Here is a 23,814-nt window from a genome sequence, read left to right as displayed (position 1 = left end):
CATCATTGATGCAAGAGCACTCTAGTACTATACTTACTATTTCTCCAGTCAACCCAGTCCATTGTCAACCTTTGCCAGTTTGCTACACCTATTTTTCTAGCATCATCAGTTACACTATACACCATCATTCCAACTAAGTTTTGACCTACCTCTTCGTCAACTTCAACTTCCCACTGGTTGTGACGTGAGGATTGGTCTAGAAGGGGTGTTCTGCTATGATCTTGCTAGATGAGATCAGTCCATCTTAGTTTTCCTATTTTTGTGAGACACATTATGTCTTTACCACCAGATATATTTATATTTTTAGAATAGCTCATAGTTGTACTTCCTCCTCCAAATTGCTATTTTTGGTACATATAAATGCTCTTCTTCTTCCATATGGTAAAAGATCTCTGATAAACAAATTGAATAATTTTTAAACTGATTGATGTATCGATCTGCGATTTTGAGGGTTTGTTAAGGGTAGTTTCATTAAGAGACAAGTTAGTCCTATTTCTTCATTTTCTTACTTGATTTCGAAGGATCTTTATTCTAAAATTGTCTTATTTTGATGCACCTTCTTCCTTCATTCTGTCGTATCCTTTTTCGGACATAAACCTCATTTTTTTATTGAATTGGTTACAGGATTGTATTCCCGGAAGTTATGACGTCATAAAACAGCCGAACAGGTGGTATTTCAAATAATACGCCAAGTATCATGGATTCGCCTGGAGAAATGAGATTTTTTGGCACATATAGGAATGTATGAATGAGGCACGGATGTGCTGGACAGAATGTTGATAAAAACAATCAAAAGCATTGGAAATAGTTTTGGTGTGTAGGTGATTGATATTGAAGGTTGTGCGATAATTAGAAATTGATACGAAATTTTGGATTTGGTCACGAATAAGTAATAGACCTGGATCCCGTGCATCAAAAAAAAGTTTATTAATAGCAAGCTGAACATTTGTTAATAGCTTAAGCGCCGGACTCCACTTGCGACTTTGTAGTCGCACGATTGTTTTGTTGCGAAGATTAAATACATTGTTTCAAATACAAGTCAATCCACGATTATTTAGTCGCAAATGGATTGACTTGTATTTGAAACAATGTGTTCAATCTTCGCGACAAAACAATCGCGCGAGTACAAATCGCAAGTGGAGTCCGGCGCTAACGGTGTCTAGTCGGACAAACTTTGATGCACGGGAACACTGGAACAGGGAAAGTTTTAATTGTGGAACAGGTTACAGTTTTAGAACGTCATACTACGAAAACGTCCCATGTATTTTGTCTGACAGAACTTCCAATTGATTTGTTACCCTTTCATTAAACTCTCATGCAAAAATCATTATGCTATTTACCACCAACATAACTCCTGTCATTTGACATGTTCTATGTGTCCGACTTAAAATGCACAAAGCCCAACATATCTGTCGGACAAACATTTTTTCATATATGTATTATGTATTACATACATTTTGCTATTGAATAAACTGAAAAACAACCTACTAGCTTTCATAATCATAAACTTGTCAGGATGACACGTTCCACAATTAAAACTTCCCCTGTTCCAGTGTTCCCACACACAAATTTTTAGCTTGCTATTAATATTTTTTTTAAGGGGGTGCTATTAAGGGGGTGGAAAAAGAGAAAATTTAGTGTGATTTCTAATTTCAAATATTTCATTAAAAAGAAACTTTTTGTTTATTCTAAGTAGTGCAGTCACTGAAGGTTTTCACCTCCGATTTCGTTGAACCTCCATCGATTTTCATGAAAATTGGTAAGTAAATAGAGGATACCTCAAGGAACAAAGGTGACATGATGCCAACTTGCGCTTTTACCCTGGGGGTGGATGCCACCCCTTCTCGGGGGTGAAAATTATTTTATTAAAAATAATACCATAAGTCGATAGAGGGACAAATTATTAGCAAAATTTGTTATATAAAGTTATTAAAATAAATCAACACTTCTTGAGCTATTAAAGACCAAAGATTTTATTTTTTCGTAAAAAAACGCATGTTTTAAATCTGTTTTTCACGTATAAATCAAAAACTATATAATAAGCTTTTACAACAAAGTTATTATTACTGAAATTGAAGATAATAAAAAATTGAATACATTCCTCACATAAAGAACTAAACTAATGTTAGTTCAAAGTGAGTTATTGGCAATTGAATGTGTATTTTTTTCGACGAGTACTGAAATCTAAGTATTCAAGCTTAAATAACTGGAAAACGATGCAATGCATAAAATATTCCCGCAAAACATTTGGCAAAGTACTTCGGAATACCTATCAAATGATCTTCAGAACAAGGTAATAGCGTCAAAATTAAGCAAGTTATAATGAAAATAAAAGAACCGTTTTGAATTTTTTAGGAAAAAATGAAAAATAAAACATACGCCATTTCCACAAAAATTAAAATTTATAGTAATCCTTACAAGAACTTCTTTATATTGGCATAAGTAATGTGTTCGATAACTTTGACCGGTTTAGAATGCATATTTTTGAAAAAAAGATTTAATTTAAAAATATAATTTTTAAAATTATTGTAGTTCTCATATTCTTTTGATAATACATAACTCCAAAAATACTCAATATACGTAAAAAATTATATATAACCATATTTTAGTTTTTTCTGTGCCAAATATTTTATCTGTTTTACTATTTCTATAGGGTAAAAAATAACCGAGATAGAAACGTTTAAATCTTAAATTTTGCTGTGGGAACCATGCAACCTTTTATTTTTAAAAAAGTAAGGGGTTTAAAAGATTAGGTTCAACGTGCTTAAATTGCACTTGGAATTAACTTTCAAACAGTTTTTAGAAGAACCTGATATCGTAAACACGAACGGAGTTATTAAAAAAAAAATAACATTTTTTGGAAAATTTTTTAAAAGATAAATTTTGAAAAAATTTTGGAGCATAAATTTTAACGCTATCAACATGTTCGGGGGCTCATTTAATAGATATTTTTACGTACTTTGACAAATGTTTAATAAGTTTGTTATAAAATGCATCAATGTCCCGTTATTTCGGCTTGAATGCTTTTACTCGCCGAAAAATGTTTTTTACTCGCCGAAAAAAATATACATTCAATTACCTATAACTCACTTTTAGTTAACATTAAAAGGCTTTTGTAGTAAGGGGTTTATTTCATTTTTTATTAGCTTCAATTTTGATAATAGTAACTTATTTGTTAAAAACATACATTCTTCTCAAGTAAAATTAAAATCTTTGATCTTTAATAACTCAAAAAGTTTTGATTTATTTTAATAACTTTATATAACAAATTTTGCTTGAAATTTGTCCCTCTATCGAATTATGGGGTTATTTTTAATAAAATAATTTTCACCCCCGAGAAGGGGTGGCATCCACCCTCAGGGTAAAAGCGCAAATTGGCACCATGTCACCTTTGTTGCTTGAGATATCCTCGAACCACTCACCAATTTTCATGCAAATCGATGGAGGTTCAACGAAATCGGAGGTAATAGCTCATATCCACTTCAGTGACTCCACTAAAGGGACCTCGGTAATAATTTAATACTTCATTCTGCGTTTAAAATTTTCAAAAATATTTATTAATTTTCTCAGGATTCGAAAAAATTAATGCATTTAAATAGCAATGCACCAAGACTTCGCGCCTACCGTAACAAAAATCTTTGTGATTTTATGTTTCAGAAATTCCTTAGTACAAAAGCATGGTCACCCTCAATTTTGGGACAGTCACAGGATATCCACCATTTTGAATTTTGAGTATGTTGAAAACATAAATTTTTTTGCATATTTTTATTAAGCCAAGAAATTAGAACCTTATTATATACCATAAAAATAACACAATAAATTCCAAAATAAATAGTTTTACTCGTATTTAATACATGATGAAGATGAAGACCCTTTAACTCTGCTGTAAAGAAGGCCAAGGTACCCTTGATGAATTCAAATTTCCAATCGGTGTGACACAAGAAAAAAGTTTAAAACAATTTTTACCAAAATTATTGCTAAGTTTATTATTGGTATATGCCTTAAGTTTACATTTTTATAACCCTACAAAATATTCCACTGACAACATAATTTCAAAATGCCATGTTTATTTCTAAGAATTTCATAAAATAGCTTCAGAGTTGGAAAATAATTAATACAGCGCGATAATCTAAACACTGTTCTTCGCTGTAATCTAAATATATTCATTGAAGGTAATTTTAGAATTTGGAGAGATATTACTTGCACCGGCTGCAATATAGTCCAGGAGCCAGGGTTGTTTTGTGGCCGATCAGTCTACGGAGTTTTTAGAGTATACAGAATATTGGCAGTGCCCTGGAAACAAGGAGATGCGCTGTCACCTCTCCTTTTTAATATAATCCTGGAGACAGTAGTAAGAACAGCACACATTAGAACAGAATTACTAACAGTAAATCGACCAAAATGACTACTAGCATACACGGAGGACATTGACATTGTGGGAAACACCAATGTGAAGGATGCTTTCAATAAATTGGAGGTAGAAGCAAAGAAAACTGGTTTAATGATAAATGAAGAGAAAACCAAATACATGTGCATCAACAGACAAAAAGGACGAGATAGAATAGGGAAAACGTTACAATAGACCCAATAACTTTGAAAGAGTGGAAAGTTTTAAATATCTCGGAGCAAGAATCACTGCAGATAACGATATCATGGAAGGGATTAAAGGGAGAATTCAGGCAGCAAACAGATGTATGTATAGTCTCCACAATACTATTAAATCTAAGTGCCTAACATGAACATCAAAGATCAGAATATGTATATAAAACAATGATTAGACCAGTGTTCATGTATGGGTGTGAGACGAGGACTCTGGCCAAAAGGAATTGCAAGAAAACTCAGATGCTTTGAGAGAAAAATCCTCAGAAGAATCTTTGGACCTTATCACGACCCTAATAGCAACCAATACCGAATGAGAACAAATGCTGAGGTCAAACAGATGTATAGTGCGAGCGACGTAGTCCAAGAAATTAAATCTCAACGTCTAAAATGGGCTGGCCATGTCCATAGGCTCCCTAATAACCGCCTTGCCAAGTTAATTTGGGAGGAAGACCCCAGCGGAAGAAGGCTCTTAGGACGCCAATGAATGCAATGGAAAGACTATATATGGTCAGACTTAAGAACAATGGGGCTACTTACTGACCCAACTATCATGGACGACCGACCGCGACCGTTCAGACCAAATAATTGACTTTCGTTTTCAACTAGTCGTACAAGATCAATTAAATCTTCTTGACTATTTGCAAGAAGGGCTGTGTCATCTGCAAAACATAGGTGGTTTATTTTGCGGCCGTTTATTGAGATGCCTTTTTCTAAACTTCAAGCGCTCTTCTCATAAAATAATATGTTCCCCATATATGTCAAATCATTGTGGAGACAGTATACATCCTTGTTTGACCCTTGTTCTGGATATAATTAGTTTCGAGAGTGTACTAAGACTTTAACTGTTCTAGTAGAATAGTGTGTTTGTACGCCTACTTCTTTTTGCTCTTGGGATATTTCTCTTTGTAAGGAAGTTTTCAGTCTTTCATTGATAATGTGTAACATTATTATACTGGCATGTGGGATAAGGTAGATGGTTCTATAGTTGTCGCAGTTATGGAAGCTACCTTTTTCATGAATTTTCGGTATTTGTAAATTTTGCCCAGTCGTCAGGCCATTATTTGGAATACCATATCTTGTTACAGAGCAAGTGAAGCAATTTTATTCCGGATTTTTCTGTGGCTTTGAGCATTTCTGCTATTATCATATCTGGACCTGGTGTTTTGTTTCTCATTTCATTCTCTAATATATTAGGTTCTTCTAGCAGAGAGAAAATTTGAGAGATAATTGGACAGAAATTAGGGAAATTACCTCCATGAAGCCACCACGATTTTAACGAAAGAGCAAAGATAGCAAAGGAGGAGACCATTCTCTTATTTGTTGCAAATGATGATGTATGAAGTTTCTTCCTTCTATCTTTAATTGGTGTCTGACCACTATCGCACCTATTTTGCCTCGTTTTTCTGGGGTAAAACAATAAGAAGTGACTCAATAATTAAAGTTTTGATTCATATAAGACCCAATACCATGTTCTAATCAAAATAGAGTACTTTAATCAACCGACAAAACATTTTGATCCTAATATTAATTCCACAAGGACTTGTTAAATTGAAGTAAATTCTAATCCTGTAAAACGTCCCTAATATCACCCCTAAAGACAGGGTAACTGAAAATAGCTCTCTATTTTCGACAATAACGCCATATCGACTTCCTGTTCGGCCTTTAGGCACTCGGCAATAAAAAAAGGGCCGACACACGCATATTCAATGCTACAGTCGTCTGAAATCTCTCCCTAAGTGAAGACAGTGAATGGAAGTGGAATTTCTACATCCTTCCCTGTCGATAGCATAACCTAAAACCCGCATTCTGGCTAAAGTCTGCGTTCGAGGGGGTTAAGACGAGATGTTTAACTAAATTTGACAAAAATGAACACCAAAAGTTTTGTATACAAGTATACAGGTCTCGCCCATTGTTTCCAACCCCAAAAAGGGGAATATTGTGCCAGGCCCATAAAATCATAGTAAATTTGAAACAATTATAGTAGATGAGAAAAAATAATCGTCCAATTCAATTTTATCGTATTAAAGAATGATTTCTTCTTTTAGTGCCAACTCCACTAATGAAGGTCGGCTATAACCATTGCAAATTCGTTTCTGATTTTCTTAAAAAGCTATGTGTTTAAACCGGCCCAGTCGCAAATGTTTTTTAGCCAGGATATTTGTCTTATACCGGGCTCATTTTCCTTCGATTTTACCCTTCATAATCAGTTAATCTTCTGTAGGATGATGTACGGGCCTTCCCAGTTTCACTGAAGTTTCGGACAAAGTCCTTTCTTACGCGTGGGATTGTATAACCATACTGGGTCACCTCTTTCGAATTTTGTCCCAGTAGCATGCATATCGAGCCTAGACTTGGCTTTATCGAGACTTAAACTTAAACTTTTACGAGAAAATTCGTAGACTTTTTCTATTTTTTCTCTTAAATTTTCGATGTACGTCAGGGATGAACATTCTTCTTCGCAGGGAGGCAATCTTCTGAAAATAAGATCTTGAGGAAGCTTCATTTCTCTACCGGTGATCATCATGGATGGAGAATAACCGGTTGCTTTATGTTCAGAACTTCTGTAGGCCAACAGGAATAGAGGAATTAAAATATCCCAATCTTTTTGATTATCAGCAACAAACATGGAAAGATATTGAAAATAGTTCTATCGTTCTATTGAGTCTTTCGATCATTCCATCTGATTGTGGATGGAGAGGCGTAGTGCCAATTTTTTTAATACCCAAGACTTTCATTAATTCTTGCCATAATTCTGATTCAAAATTTCGTTCTTGATCAGAATGCAACTCTAAAGGAACTCCATGTTTTGATACGTGTGCTATGAATGCTTCGGCTACTGTAGTCGCTTCTTGATTAAGAAGGGGTGTAATTTCAGGCCATTTTGAAAAATAATAATCCATTAACCTTCCGATGACCAACCTTTTTTTTGTTACACGAATGACCAAGGGGGGGGGGGAATGACCCAGGTCAAAAATGTCAAAAATGTCAAAAATGACAATTAACAAAAAAATGAAGTTTTTTTTTATTTTTTTTTATGGCATGGACTTTATGTCATTCAGCTAGTCACAACATGAGTATTAGTGTCATGTGGAGTGTGTATGTTGAGTAAGTGTCTTGTTACTTTGCAAAGTCGACGTCATTAGCGTAAAACTACTTGTAATTACACATAATAGACGGTATTTTACTAAACATCAACTTCAGAATAATATTTTTATTCGTCAAATATAGGGAATTTTTTTTACTTCAAAATATGAGGATATCTAGAATGATATTAAAGTCAAATAAAAAAATAATGAGTTAAAAATTGAAAATACTTTTGAATTTATTAAAGAAAAACATATGCTGGGGTCACAATTTCCCCCGCTTGGTCATCCGAAGGTTGACTTGTAACCTCTCTCTGTCGTTGGAAGTGGACCGAGAATATCAACTGCAAGTCGTTCAAAAGGCTCCCTGGAAAAATATTGTGCCATTTCACCACGACTTCTTGTTCTAGGGTCTTTTCTACCGTTACATAAATCGCATTTCTTACACCAATTTTCTACATCTCGTCGACAATTTATCCAGTAAAATCTGTCTAGAACTCTGACAAGGTTTTCGGAAAAATAGGTCCACAATAGACGCCATATTCATAGCCAGACAAATTGCTGAGAAAGCACTGGAATATAATAAACCTGCATTTATGTGCTTTATAGATCTGACTAAGGCCTTCGATTGTGTAAGATTGGAAGATGTGCTAAGATTGCTAAAGGAGAAAAATCAGCCCAACAAGATGTTAAGGATAATTAAAGACATTAATACGAAGAACAAAACCAGAATAAAAGTCGAGAATGAACTAACATCGGAAGTAGAAATCAACTCGGGAATCAGATAAGGGGATGCTTGAGCCCTTTGCTTTTTAATTTAGTCATAGACAAAATCATAGAAAACATTAAAGGTACTGGAAAAGGATATAAGATGGCGGAAAAACAAATAAAAATCCTCTGTTATGCTGACGCCGCAATCTTAATCTCCGATAGCGAGGATAACCGACAGTGAATGGCACAAACTTTCAATACAGTGGAGAAGAACTACAACATGAAAATATCAACAGCCAAGACAAAATCCCTGGTAGTGTCAAGGGAACAAATAAGATGCAAATTATATAGTAATTAACAACGAACTAATTGAACAAGTCTCGAGATTCCAATATCTGGGAATCGAAATATGTAGTTATGGATATGTTAAAGAGAGCGTCCGAAAGCAAGCAAATAAAGCCAATTACGTGTCAGGATGTCTGAGGGATGTCATCTGGAGAAACAAAGATATGAGGCTGGAAGGGAAAGTACGCATATACAAATCATGTGTAAGACCGATCATGACGTACCCGATAGAAACAAGATGTGACACAGCAGAAACCAAGAGGATACTGAGAACATCAGAAATGAGAACGATGAGGTCAATAACTGGGAGAACACTGAGAGACAGAATACCGAACGACAGAATAAGAGATATCTGTAACATACAAGATATAGTACGGTGGGGAAGACAGAGACGACGAGAGTGGAATAGAGCATGTGACGAGAATGGACAGCGAGAGAATAGCCCGTATAGCCAGAGATTCGAAGCTAACAGGCAAGAGACCAATAGGAAGGCCCTTTAAAAGGTGGCGAGATAGCTGGCAGTCAACATCACATCTACGAATACAAGCTCAAAATCGGTAAGGAACAGGCCAAGAGGCCTATTATAAGAAGAAGAAGAAGAGCTCTGGCCAGTGTTCTTTTGACTCCAAAATGTCCTCCAGAAAGGCTGTTATGAAGTTCTTGCAACACATTTTTAATGTGTGATATTGGTAGTATTTACCACTTGTACTGTACGTACTCCATCGGGACTTTCCCACTTCCAATATAATAGACCATTTGAAAGATATAGAGATTCCCATCGAGTCCATTACGTCTTTATAGTTCCACTGTATTTTGATATTTCCTGCCAAATAGTTCTTTTTTTTAATTGTTCGTATATTTAGAAAAACTAGAAGCGAATAAACTAAAACTGTTCAAAAATAATTTCAAATAAAATAAAATAATACTTTGTTTGAATATTTATTTGTAAATTAAGTAGTAATTATTTATTAAAAGGTAGCTTTGTTTAAAGTAATTTTTCTTATGGTTGTAAAATACTTATGATTTAAGGCTTCTCTTGCGGTTATTCTTTCGGCGTGATCAATTTTTAACAAACTTTCCAATAAATTTATTGATTGTTCATCTAACATATTATGTTCAGGTTCGGTGTTAACAAATTTCTGCCAAGATTTTCTGGTATGACTACCAATTACCTTTAGTTTTGCTGGGTCAAAGATAATTTTGTATTTGTTAAGATATTCAACAAGTTCGTGTGTTCCCAAAACTTTTACAATCCTAGCTAGTTGGTCTAGGTTATCCATTCCATAGAAAAAAGGTTCTTTGCGAAATAACATTGCTGCAAACATACAACCAAGAGACCACATATCCAAAGAATAATCGTAATATCCGTAATCAACTAGTAATTCTGGTCCTTTAAAATATCTAGAAGCCACTCTAACATTATATTCCTGTTTCGGAATATAAAATTCTGCCAATCCCCAATCAATCAACCTAATTTTATGACTGGCTTCATCTATAATTATGTTGTGAGGCTTTACATCTCTGTGCATTATTCCTTTACTGTGACAATAGTCTAAAGCTTTTAAAACTTCATACAGGTAATACCTTGTATCTTCATCAGTAAATTTTAAATACACAGATTTAAAATCTTTATTACGATTCAACTTTTCAAATACTAAAGCTGTAGTGGGGATATTTACTACTGATAGCAATTTTATAATATTGGTACCACCTTTTAAACGTTCTAAAATTTTAATTTCTCGTTCAATTTTGCTTTTTCTGACGGGTTTTAGAACCTTGATTACTACTTTTTCATCGTTGGTTTCGTTGTGGCCTTCGAAAACAATGCTATATTTTCCATGGCCCAGTTTTCGGATCAAACTATAATTATTGGCATCTTCATATTTGTCACATTCATTAGCAGAATTACATTTCCTGGACAGTGCGTTGGATATTGCCACAGCTTCATTATTTTTCTGATCCCCGCAACCTTCAAAATTCTCCATATTAATGTGATATTTAATTTCAATGTGGTATACTTCTTGGAACACAGCTATTTATTAATTATGTAAAAACAACAGACATATTTATACAAGTTAGTATGCTTCTGATAATGATCACTAATTCTGTTTTTATTGAAAATGGCTTGGAATATTAAATTCTTTCACTAAAATTAAATCAATAAATGACATGAAATGACAATTACAAATTGTTATCGATATTTAGTAAACTTTAACAAACTGACAACTGTAAACTTCAAAATGCTAAAATCAACGAACTGTCAACACTGATGGAATGGCCCCGTCCCATTCAAACAGTGAAGTACAATTTAGGCCATGTAATTTGAGTTGCCTACATAAACTTAAATCGGGGAAATGTAATGTACACCTGGTTCCAAAAAAAACTGATACGACTCTTGAAGCGTATTTTGTAGAAAATTGAGCAGTGTATTTTGAAGGATAAATACTTAATATTTACATACTGTCAATGTCACTGCCAAATCTTAAAATTTGTCAGATAGCTTATTCCGTTCCACGGTTATTAGACTTTATTATTAATCTTTATTATTAATACTTTCTCCGCAACTGAGAGTATCTTATCAACTGTATTGTAAACAATAGATAATAAAATAAAAATATTGACAGTTCAAAAATGCGAACTTTATTGCATTGTGTGTGGCCTAAGTTTGGGCTGAAAACTGAAATGTATTACATTTTTACAAAATTTTGGAATATGTTTAATTACGTAGACCAATTTTAATAGTTGTTTTCAATACAGATTTCAATCCTCTACAAATAGTTTCTAATGTCTTTTGATGTCAAATAATTAGGGAAGCTGGAATTTAACAGTTTAGAATTTTACATTGAGTTAATGCAAAATTGTGACGCATGTCAAAATTCTCAATGTATTTTAATTGTATTCATTTTCTTCGAATCCTGAGAAAACTAATAAATATTTTTGAAAAATTTAAACTCAGAATGAAAGACTACATTATTACCGAGGGCTGAAAGTCCCAGAAAACTTCTATAATATTTATTTTAATAAGTTACAGGGCTGAATTGAATATTAATTTGTTTTGTTGTATAATCCACGTTTACAATAATTATGTGATCTATTTGATGTAAAACCTATCATTTAGATAGTTATTATAAAAGTTTAGATAGATTTAAAATAATATAAACATTTAGACCTTAATAATTAGTACAATTTATGAATTAACATAATATGTAATCAGTTGTTTGTTGTTTGTTTATTTTATTATTTGTATGTCAGAATAAATGTAATGTCAGATCAATCAAATACACTGCTCAACATGATCAAATCTTACTAAGAGTCGTATCAGTTTTTTTAGGAACCGGCTGTACATACCTCATGTTTTTAACTTGAAGGCTGCTATTTCAAAATTTAAATACTTTTTGTACAGAGTACCATACTTGGTGTTTAAATACTTTTCAGAATAGTTATTTGTAAATAATTTTAAAGCCATTTAAATACTAAATTAGTAACTGTTTTATATAAATTGAAGAAGTCCTTGATTATGTTTTTATGTTACTTTTATTTTATTAATTTATATAAGATGAATTAGTCCAGAAAGCCACTGCGCATCCGCTAGGAAAAATATTTTAACTCGGATTTTTTGCACAATCTTACTCAAAAAGGACTCCTTTTAACAAATTTGCATGTTGCCAATACCAAAAGGTGGTCAAAAATTTTTTAAACGTTTTTTTTTGTATGGAAAAAAGTTTTTTTTAGGTTTTTTGGATCATTCCAAACAGAAAAGGTCTTTAGTGACTTTTCTCTAAAAATGATAGTTTTTGACATATAAGCTATTAAAAATTGAAAAATTGCGAAATCGGCCATTTTTAACCCTCAAAAACTATGTGAAAAACTGGAAATTTGAATGTTGCTAAGGCAGGAAGATATTCTTTAAACATCGATTGATGAAATTTCTAAGAGTTTTTTGCAATACAATATTCAAAACTCCTTTGTTTTTTAATTGCTAATCAAGCGTGCGCGACACTATTTTCCACCGACTGTATGGTGCAAATGAAAGGAATAAATTCGTTATTTCGTAAACCGGCGACATTAAGGAAAAATCCCGAAACAGGTCAATTTTTAATTTTAAGTTATGATATTGTGGCATATATGGTATACTAGTGACGTCATCCATCTGGACGTGATGACGTAATCGATGATTTTTTTAAACGAGAATAGGGGTCGTGTGCTAGCTCATTTGAAAGGTTCTTCAATTCTCTATTCAGTAATATAAACATTTACATAATTATTTATACAGGGTACCCAAAAAATTTTTATTAAATTAAATTATTTGACAAAAAAAGTAGTAGAAGGACACCCTGTATAAATAACTATATAAATGTTTACATTACTGAATAGAGAATTGAAGAACCTTTCAAATGAGCTACCACACGACCCCTATTCTCATTTAAAAAAATCATCGATTACGTCATCACGCCCAGACGGATGACGTCACTAGTATATCATATATGCCACAATATCATAACTTAAAAATAAAAATCGACCTGTTTCGAGATTTTTTCTTAAAGTCACCGGTTTACGAAATAACGAATTTATTCCTTTCATTTGCACCATACTGTCGGTGGAAAATAGTGTCGCGCACGCTTGATTAGCAATTAAAAAAAAAAAAGGAGTTTTGAATATTGTATTGCAAAAAACTCTTAGAAATTTCATCAATCGATGTTTAAAGAATATCTTCCTGCCTTAGCAACATTCAAATTTCCAGTTTTTCACATAGTTTTTGAGGGTTAAAAATGGCCGATTTCGCAATTTTTAATTTTTAATCGCTTATATGTCAAAAACTATCATTTTTAGAGAAAAGTCACTAAAGACCTTTTCTATTTGGAATGATCCAAAAAACCTAAAAAAAACTTTTTTCCATGCAAAAAAAATAATTTTAGGAAAAAAACAAAAAAAAACGTTTAAAAAATTTTTGACCACCTTTTGGTATTGGCAACATGCAAATTTGTAAAAAGGAGTCCTTTTTAAGTAAGATTGTGCAAAAAATCCGAATAAGAATATTTTTCCTAGCGGATGCGCAGTGGCTTTCTGGACTAAATCTAGAATATCTGCATATTTTATTACGTCAAAGTAGACTGATTGAGCGTCCGAGCGTTATTGCACTGTGTGTGGCCTAACTTTGGCGTGATAAGTCTGAAAAATGAATTACATTTTTACAAAATTTTGGAATATGTTTAATAATTTGTAGAACAATTTTAACAGTTGTTTTCGTTACAGATTTCAATACTCTGCAAATAGCTTCTCATGTCTTTTGATGTAAAATAATTATTCCTACAACCTACAACTACCACCAGAGTTGCCAGATATGATTTTATAAAACCCCTTACTTAGAAACTGAAATTCCCTCAAATCACCCAAATTTAAATTGTTGCCGCATTTTAATAAATCAGTAGTCAAATATAGAGAACAATAAACCAAAATTATACTACTTATCAACAGAGGGCCCTGGAAATATTTCACAGGTCCTATCTTCATGGATTATATGAGAGTATAATATACAGTTCTATGTGTACATTCGCAAATTTAATTTCCCGTGACCCCTTAAAATCTTCCATAATTTTCCCCCCAAAAAATTTCCCAACCATTTCTGCTTAGAGAAGTTCCCCTATTCGCTTTCAAATTACCCCAAAATTGTGGGAAAATACCCCAATCTGGCAACCCTGACGTCCCTGATAGTACGTTCTTTCAAAAATATTGCAAAACCTCTAAATTTTAATGAACCGCTTGGATTGACATGAAATTTGGCATACACATACACATAGCTAACAAGTCAAAGAAAAGAAGTGATATTGTGCCGATGTGTGCTTTTGCCCTAGGGGTGAGTTTCTCCCCCTTTTGGGGGTGAAAAATATATGTTCAAAATAAGTCCGGAAATAGATAAAATGACTAATTCTAAGCAACTTTTGTTCTATAAAGGTTTTTCACCAAGTTAATACTTTTCGAGTTATTTGCGAGTGAATATGTTAATTTTTCTACAAAATAACCACGTTTTCAGACAGTTTTTCGCAAATATCTCAAAAAGTAAGTATTTGGTCGAAAAAAAAATTCTTATCAAAAATATAGCACGTAAAAAAGTGAAAAACATGGTGTATATTTTAGGTTCCTATACACCTAGTAGAAGCAGAGTTATAGCTAATGAAAAATAGGTTCATATTCGTCAAATTCCAAATCGAATATTTTAACGTGCCATAACCAAAAAACGAAGCAATTTTTTGGGGAAAACTCATTTTAAGTTTTTTCAAGTGTTTAAAAAATGCTTCTTTTTGATTTAAAAAAAATGTTTTAGCATGAAAAGTAGAGAAGTTACGCTCAAAATAAAGTTAGACCCTTTTTTTGGTAAGAAATCGGGAAAATCACCCCCTGATTAGCATTTTAAATGAACTTAATTGTTACCACTTCACAAGTTTTTTACTCGCGTATGTATTGACCATATGATCTGTAAGTTTCATCGGTTCGAAGTCCTTATTTTTGAAAAAGTTGTAGTTAAAAGGGCTTGAACGAGTTACTTATCACGAGTGTATGCAAATTTAGAAACACCGAATCTTAACAAATATTTGTCTTACAGAAAAACAAAAAATACAAAATATTCAGAAAAGTAAAGCCGACTTTTTTTATTAAGATTTTTGGTATCTCTAACAATTTTTAAGTTAGTTTGAAAAAAAGCATTTTTTTCAAAATTAAAATTTTTAAAAATTTTACTTTAAAACCAAATTTTTTCAAAAATAAGCACTTTGAATCGATGAAACTTACAGATCATATAAAAGTAACTTGTGAAGCGCTAATGATTAATTTCATTTAAGTTGCTATAATTGGGGGTGATCTTCCTGATTTTTTTTTGCTAAGACAAAAGGGACCAACTTTATTTTGAGCGTAACTTGCTTACATTTGATGCTAGAAATTTTTTTTATAAAAACAGAAATAAAGCTTTCTTTAAACAGTTTAAAAAAGTTGTAATGTGTTTTCCCCAAGAATGCTTCATTATTTGGATATTTCACATTGAATTATTCTATTTGGAATTTTTCGAATATGAACCTATTTTTCATTAGCTATAACTCTACTTTTGCTACGTATAGAGACCTAATATATAAACCGTTTTTTTCACTTTTTTATAAGCTATAGTTTTGCTAAGAATATTTTTTTCGACAAAATGCTTACGTTTCGAGTTATTTGCGAAAAACCGTCTAAAAACGTGGTTATTTTGTTGAAAAATGAACATTTTCACTTGCAAATAACTCGAAAAGTATTTATTTGGTGAAAAAACTCTATAGAACAAAAGTTGCTTAAAATTAGTGAGTTTATCCATTTCGGGACTTATCTTGGACATATATTTTTTCACCCCCGAGACGGGGTGAAACTCACTCCCAAGGCAAAAGCACACATCGGCACCATATCACTTTTTTTCTTTGACATGTTAGCAATGCGTATGCCAAATTTCATGTCAATCCATGCTGTTCTTTAAAATTTAAAGCAAAAACCGTGAAATAATGTACTATGACTAGCACTATCAATTATTGTTTGTTTACCAAAGATGGCAATTATCTTCCCTCCTTTACCTGATTATCTTCTGTCTCATCCTGGCTGCATTAAATTCGCTTCATGGCGATTCCATCGCTAAAATACAACTGAACCGCAAAATGTCAAACACATATTATGTTTTTATAAATTTTCTGACGTTCTAGACGTCACGACATTTCTGTGATTTCTGGGTTATTCCATGACATCTAGAACATTCTCGTACGTGACTACTTCTTCTTTCACGTCAAGGGACTTTTTCTATGTAGGATCAGTCTACGGAGCTGCCATAACAATATTTTACCATACAATACCTATTGGATTTGCAGATTGAGTTTTTGGTTACCCAGAAATTTCCCCATCTTCAAAAAGGCTACTCTGGATTGCTCTATTCTTGATCGAATTTCTGATTTAGATCTTCTGTAATCCAGACTCTAAGTATTTCATTTGGTCCACATGTTCAATATCTTCATTTTTTATCTGTCTGGATCCTTGTTATGACTTTACCCCTCTTAATGATAACCATAGTTTTGTTTTCTTTTTTGTTTATTGTTAAACCAAACTGTTCCCCAGTATCACAAATTGTATTTAGTAGCGTCTGCAGGTAATAACTATCGTCAGCATAACGAATGTTATTTATATTTTTACCATTTATCTTGATCTCTTCTGTACAGTTTTCAAGTGCTTGCGTAAATAACTCCTCGGAATATATATTAAATAGTAATGGTGAAAGGACACAGCCCTGTCTCACCCCTCCACTTATTTGTTGCGCATCCGTGCTATTTCCAACTAATGTTACCACAGCTTGTTGGTTCCAATAGAGATTCCTCACTATGTTAAGTACCTACCTTATCATTTTTGTTGAGTCCTTTTCGCTTTAGACATTCCACGAGAATGTTATGTTTAACTTTGTCGAAAGCTTTCTCATTGTCTATAAATGCGACGAAAAGATCTTTTTGTTGGTCTCGACATTTTTGGGCAAGAGTTGTGAAACTATACAGAGCTTCTACTGTTCCGAAGCCGAAGCCATTACGAATAATGAATATTAATTATTAATTGTTTTTATGAAACTAGTGAATTCAAAGTTCAATTTAAATTCAATAGAGTATTGAAAATACTGACTCTACTTCAGCTAGAATGGCTTGTAGTCCAGGGTAATAAGCTAGAAATAGACCATGTTCGGGACACTCAAAGACCAAAGATCCAGGTAGCTGACTACTTTTTTAGTTATTGTATACATATAGGATGAAAACCTACCTGTTTCCTGCCTAGAGTTCGCATCTGTTTTTTAATTATTAACAATTTAGTGCAAAAATCGCGATTTTTTCGATTTTTTGCACCCCATTCAAAAGCTAAATAGTTGACATAAAATTACAAAATTTAATTTTTTACAACATTAAAAAACCTTCAAAATGCCGATTATTGAAAGTTAAAAAGTGAATTTGTTGCTACGCAAACTGCAAAATAAGTGAAAATCGTTATTTGTTAATAACTTTTACTAAAACTACCTTAGAACTTTAGTGTTTCACCCAAAGTTGGGTATTGGGGCACTTAACAGACCCTCAAAATTTGAGACCGATCCATTAATTAAAGAGTTATTCTAATTGTTTATCCCAGAGACCCTTATTTTGCAATAACATAAGACAGAAAATAATGAAGATAGGGCAATTCTGCGTATGCCAAATGAAAGTAGAAAACTGATACTATCAAAATGTACTAAAAAACGATAAAAAGATTATCTAATATAGTCAAAAATCCTGATGCCAAATTTGTGAAATTTTGTAGTTTAAAAACATTTAGAATAACTTTAAAAATATTGTCTGTAGAAAAAGTCATTTTACATATTAGGAAAGCTGGTATTTTACACGAATTTTTAAAAATGTAGTTCAATTGGTGACTTGTCGTGGTAAGTGAAGGGGGAGCTGGGAGCCGACAAATTAACGAGTTCAAAAACTAAAAAAAGCAACTTAAAACTACTATCATTTTCTATCTCGAGATCTACTGAATATATTTTGATCGTTCTTTTTTAATTTGTATGTAATTTTTCTGTACATTACAAATATGCAATTTGTCTAGACATTTATTAATTAATAAACAGTCTAATTCGTTTAAACAATTTTTGAAAAAATAATTTTTTCCCAAAAATCTATGATTTTAATCATACTATCCCTATTAATCATAGAAAAAGTTAAGGTATACTTTAATAAATAAATTATCTTCGGATATATAAAAATATTGTTTCTACGGACAACATTTTTAAAGTTATTCTAAATGTTTATAAACTACAAAATTTTAAAAATTTGGCATTAGGATTTTTGACTATGTTAATTATTTTTTTATTTTTTTTTAATACATTTTGATACAATCACTATCTTCATTATTTTCTGTCTTATCTTATTGCAAAATGAAGGTCTCTTTGATAAACAAATAGAATAACTCTTAAACTAATTAATGGATCGGTCCCAAATTTTGAGGGTCTGTTAAGTACCCCAATACCCAACTTTGGGTGAAACACTAAAGTTCTAAGGTAGTTTTAGTAAAAGTTATTAACAAATAACGATTTTTACTTATCTTGCAGTTTGCGTAGCAACAAATTAACTTTTTAACTTTAAAAAATCAGCATTTTGAAGGTTTTTCAATGTTCTAAAAAAACTAAATTTTCTAATTTTATGTCAACTATTTAGCTTTTGAATGGAGTGCAAAAAATCGAGAAAATCGCGATTTTTGCACTAAATTGTTAATAATTAAAAACGGACGCGAACTCTAGGCAGGAAACAGGTAGGCTTTCTTCCTATAGGTCTACAATAACTAAAAAAGTAATAAGCTACCTGGATCTTTGAGTGTCCCGAGAAAATCCTTATTACTCTGGACTCTGGACTATTGGTCGTCAGCGAAGTTTATCGTGTACAATATTTAGTCTTGATTGTTCGATCTTCTTACACTGCTACCCAGAGTCAGAGTATTGAAAGACGTATGATACACTATCGTATGTCTTTGTCAGATCTATAAAGACTATATAAGTTGAAAGGTTGTGGGCTAATCTTTTCTCAATAACTTGCATTAGAGAAAATATGCTGTCCATACAGAATCAGAGTGCACGAATTAATTTATGACGCATAGCTTCCTGTAGTTTAAACAATGGACGGCCGGAGTGATGACGTAGAAGTGTCAATTTTTATTGACATATGTTATGTCAGATTTTTCCAAACCTTTCCAAACAAACGTTGTTTAGTGTGGAAAATTTGTATTTTTTATTATTTTTTCAGTTTTTACAGAGAATATTTCCGTTTTTTGCAATATGTAAGTATTGTTGTAGTTACTACAACAGTTTTACAAGGTTGTGTAAACAATAAAGCATGATGATTTATATAAATAGCAATAAAATGTATGTATGGGTGAAGTAAGGTTAGAATTTATTTGATTTTTAGAAAGTTTTGATTTTGTATTTTATTTTATTTTTTTTTTAGATTTTATATTAATTAAAAAGTCTTGAGATTCGGTAAAACCTTACTTTTCAACGTGTTTACAATCTTCAATCTTTGTTTGGAAAGTGATCATAACATTGAATATAGCTGCAGTTGGCCGTGACGTCACACTCCGGCCGTCTATTCTTTCTGTTTCCTTTTTGTTGATGTTAACTTTGACCACTCCGGTTGTAAGTCATGTCTTTCATAATAGACTAAGGACTAAGGTGAAAACTTAAGCTAAAAGTAATTTTAGTAATTCCCGTAATACTTGGCTGTGTTTTAATAATTCGTTACGTTAAATAATGAAGTCTGTTGTGAAAAAACTTGTTATTACTTGTGGTGCATTCACTATGACACTATTATTTTAGATTAATCGTTGTTGAAAACCAGCTGGTTACCAACAGCTACTAAATATTTGATCCATTTTCTATCGTTTATTTTAGTATCTTTTAGGCCTGTTTTAGACCAATCAATATGCCAAACGTCTCTGGTTATTGATCAAAGAGAGAGAAACTAATCAATTTCCATAGAATCACAGCCTACTCTCGCATGTCTAGTTCCTTGCCGTAGAAAATATTTATATACACGTACAATATACCTGTTGAAGGTAGGAGATATCCTTGGTCGATAAATATAAACTAACAAGTATTTGGTGATTGGTTGAAATAAATACACAATATGGAGTGGAAAAAGTATGACTGAAGTGGATTTAATTCGAGTGTTCCGCTAAATCTACAATTATTTAGATTATGCGATCTGTTTAGTGATAAAATCTTTGGAAGAATTCATTATTTTTTAACTGTAATAATATAAAATACAAGAATGAAAATGAAAATCTGCAGAACGACACAACAAGGTATGGACGAAATAGTTGAAAGACTATTTACGTAGCGAGAGGAGTCCGTTATACAATATGTAACCTTTTTAACATTAGAAGACAAAATATGAAAAACAGGTTTTTCCATTTTTCATTCCTATATGGATAGATGCATGCAAAAAATTCTTGACAAGATGACCCCGTAATTAGTGTAGGTACTAATTGGGTTTGATACCCAGCAATAAAACTGCAAATATGAATTATTTTTTGTTTTCAAACCCTCGGGACATTATGCTGTCCCAATATATACTCAAATTTAATATAAACAGAAATAAAGCAAATCAGAGGTCCATACTCAAACGTTAATGGCCGTTTAAATAAACAAAAAGTTTTATTCGATTTTTATCAGAGTCAAAACTAGTGGAGTCAACTCATCCAATGGAACTGTTTGTCTCATCTCTATTAACAAACTACAAAATTACCAACTATTTTTAACATTGATGTTATTTCTATAATCGTCATGGTTCGGAATCGGAATATGCACCAAAATAGAGGATGGTGAGAGATAATTGGCAAAAACTCTTCAACAGTTATAAACTTACTAACTACATCAAAAACAAATGCGGTCGGAAAAAGTGATTCATTGTAAGAAACAACTTTACATAAATAAATTATTTACGTGACAAAAAATGTTTCGTTTATGATGTGAGTCGTAATTGACGTAACTTTAAATGATTTGTTTACATTTTGGTAATAGGTTTTAGTGCTAATCAAGACTGTCCTGTCAAAAATATGTTTATAAGAATGGCTAAAAATGTATCTGCACTAGTGATTCATTAAGAATGTCCAATCTCTGACCTCAATCTAGACCTCAACATATGATTCTGCTCAGTATGCCTAATTAGGCGAGGAAATAAAGCACTAAAATCGCCTAAACCTCTTTTAGACCAGGGCGGACCTGTAAAAATATTAGTACATTTGGACGTTGAGAGGTGACTCAAATTTTTTTGCAGAAATTGCTTGAAAATAACTCAAATAATAATATTTGAGTTATCCTCCCTCTCAAAAAGGTCCGGAACATTGTTTAAATAATCAAAATGTCAAAAAATGAAGGAAAAATTCGATTTTTTTCTTGATTTTTTGATTATAACTTTAAAAGTATTCATTTCCGAGAAAAGTTGTACTGACATAAAAGTTGCATAATTAAATTTCCTACAATATAGAATTGGTTATAGATTTAAAAAATAGTCACCCTTGTTTCAAAATAGCAATAATTGCGAAAAAACTATACAAAAACAAGTATTCGCATTTTACGTTTTTTCAACCGTTTATGCTACACTTAGGACCTTCATATTTCACTCAAAAAAACTTTATGATATAGTAAAACAACATTGTAAATTTCATTAAGATCGGTTCAATAGATTTTGCAAAATAAATTTTGCAATCCAGCTTTCGCAAAAAAAATTCGTTTTTTCAAAATGTTACAGGACTGAAAATAAAGCAGATAGCAAGTTGAATTTTTTTTTGCGTATAGAAGTGTACTGTACCTTTAATTTGCAATTTGCAAAATTAAAATCGATTAACTGCCACGGCGTCAGGAATTTTTTTAAATAAACATTAATTATTGGTGCTACGCGCAGGACAGCGGATAGTTTGCTCTGATTGGGCATTTCAATGACCTTTAATAATGATTGATACATTTTAATTTTTATTACATTTCGATATAAATAAATAAATTTGTTTATTGCAAAATAAAAACACATACTTTATCCTTTAAAATAACACTTTTTTTAGCAAAAACTTTCTTTGTTCATCTATTTTAACTTAGAGAATAAAAGTTTATTATTTTTAAACATATACAATTGTTTAAACAATATTTCACAAACAATAATAAAATTAGTTTGATTTTTGTGTAATTAAAATATTAAAATACAACAAAATATAGAGTAAGAAAATAATATATTAGATAAAGATTAGAAGAAATTTTGGTGGAAATCAACTTGTGTGAATCGAACACCGCTGTCCTGCGCGTAGCACCAAAAATTAATGTTTATTTAAAAAAATTCCCGACGCCGTGGTAATTATTCGATTTTAATTTTGCAAATTGCAAATGAAAGGTACAGTACACTTCTATAAGCAAAAAAAAAATAACTTACTATCTGCTGTATTTTGCAAATCTGCTGCAAATGTGACAAGTACTCAATATTTTTTAACCTACAAATTGTCATCATACCACATACCACATGAGTGTGGCTATAGTTCTGTCGAATGGAAACTTATTTGTTTATTTTCGAGATTGTTGTTTAACTTTTTGTTTTTTTTTTAATTTATTTATTACCGTTCTATATTTATCTTTATACATACTATGCTTCGGTTTTAAACCAAGAGGAGTAAACTAAAAATAAAGATTCACATTTAAGAAAGTCATTATCACCAAATACATCGTCGCTGATTTACAAAAAGGTGCCAAGTTACATTTTATTCAAATGAGGGGTTTTGTGCAAAAATGATAGGTACGAAGGTTCTTCCTATTCTGTAAAAAGGGGTCAAGTGTATTACTTATTGTTGCTGAGATAGTCTCATAATTTTCTGGTGCAAGTAACATTTTTTTTAAACTGGTCGTGTAAAAAAGGAGCTAAATTCCACTTAGTAAAAATATAAAAATGTTACTTGGCCCTTTTTTGCAAACCAGTGACGACATCTTCTTTTTTGGTTGATTATGTCGGCCTCCGGCGGTAATCCATAAATATTATATTATACTAATACGTCGCTAAAGAGCTCTAAAAACAACTGATTTTTATATAAAAACCAGACTAAAAATCTAAAAATTAAAGAAATAACGCAGAAAACACAAAAAATCGCCGATATAACTTAACCTATGAGACGCCAATAGTGTAAATTATTAATATTTTTTGAATTTTAACAACGGCATCCGATTTGGACGTCAAAACGTTAATAAAATCATTTTTTTAGTACAATTGTGGCTTATTTCCCATCAAAACTAGTTAATTACAAAAATGCCACAAGAAAATTAGTCCAGGGCGCATCTGTTTTGAGATGGACGTTGAGAGGTGACTCAAATTTTTTTGCAGAAATTGCTTGAAAATAACTCAAGAAATAATATTTGAGTCATCCTCCCTCTCACAAAGGTCCGGAACATTGTTTAAATAATTAAAATGTCAAAAAATGAAGGAAAAATTCGATTTTTTTCTTCGTTTTTTGATTATAACTTAAAAAGTAT

At 32.0% G+C, this 23,814-nt stretch overlaps 2 protein-coding genes across 4 annotated transcripts in view; both read right to left on the bottom strand.

Annotated features, from left to right (window-relative positions):
- The window catches only part of LOC114335810 (cysteine/serine-rich nuclear protein 1), a 194,161-nt gene that overhangs the window by 41,764 nt on the left and 128,583 nt on the right, over positions 1 to 23,814 (bottom strand). The window lies entirely within an intron of this gene.
- Positions 9,668 to 10,966, bottom strand: LOC114335811 (casein kinase II subunit alpha'-like). The gene has a single exon (XM_050653365.1). The coding sequence runs from the start codon at positions 10,724 to 10,726 to the stop codon at positions 9,710 to 9,712; it is 1,017 nt and encodes a 338-aa protein (XP_050509322.1). The 5' UTR covers positions 10,727 to 10,966; the 3' UTR covers positions 9,668 to 9,709.

The sequence above is a fragment of the Diabrotica virgifera genome, chromosome 6 (assembly GCF_917563875.1).
Source record: "Diabrotica virgifera virgifera chromosome 6, PGI_DIABVI_V3a".
Taxonomy (NCBI): domain Eukaryota; kingdom Metazoa; phylum Arthropoda; class Insecta; order Coleoptera; family Chrysomelidae; genus Diabrotica; species Diabrotica virgifera.
This window is presented reverse-complemented; position numbering and strand designations above follow the sequence as displayed.

Bases quoted from the DNA above. Each gene is read 5' to 3' on its own strand.
- LOC114335811 (XM_050653365.1), bottom strand. From the start codon at position 10,726: ATGGAGAATTTTGAAGGTTGCGGGGATCAGAAAAATAATGAAGCTGTG.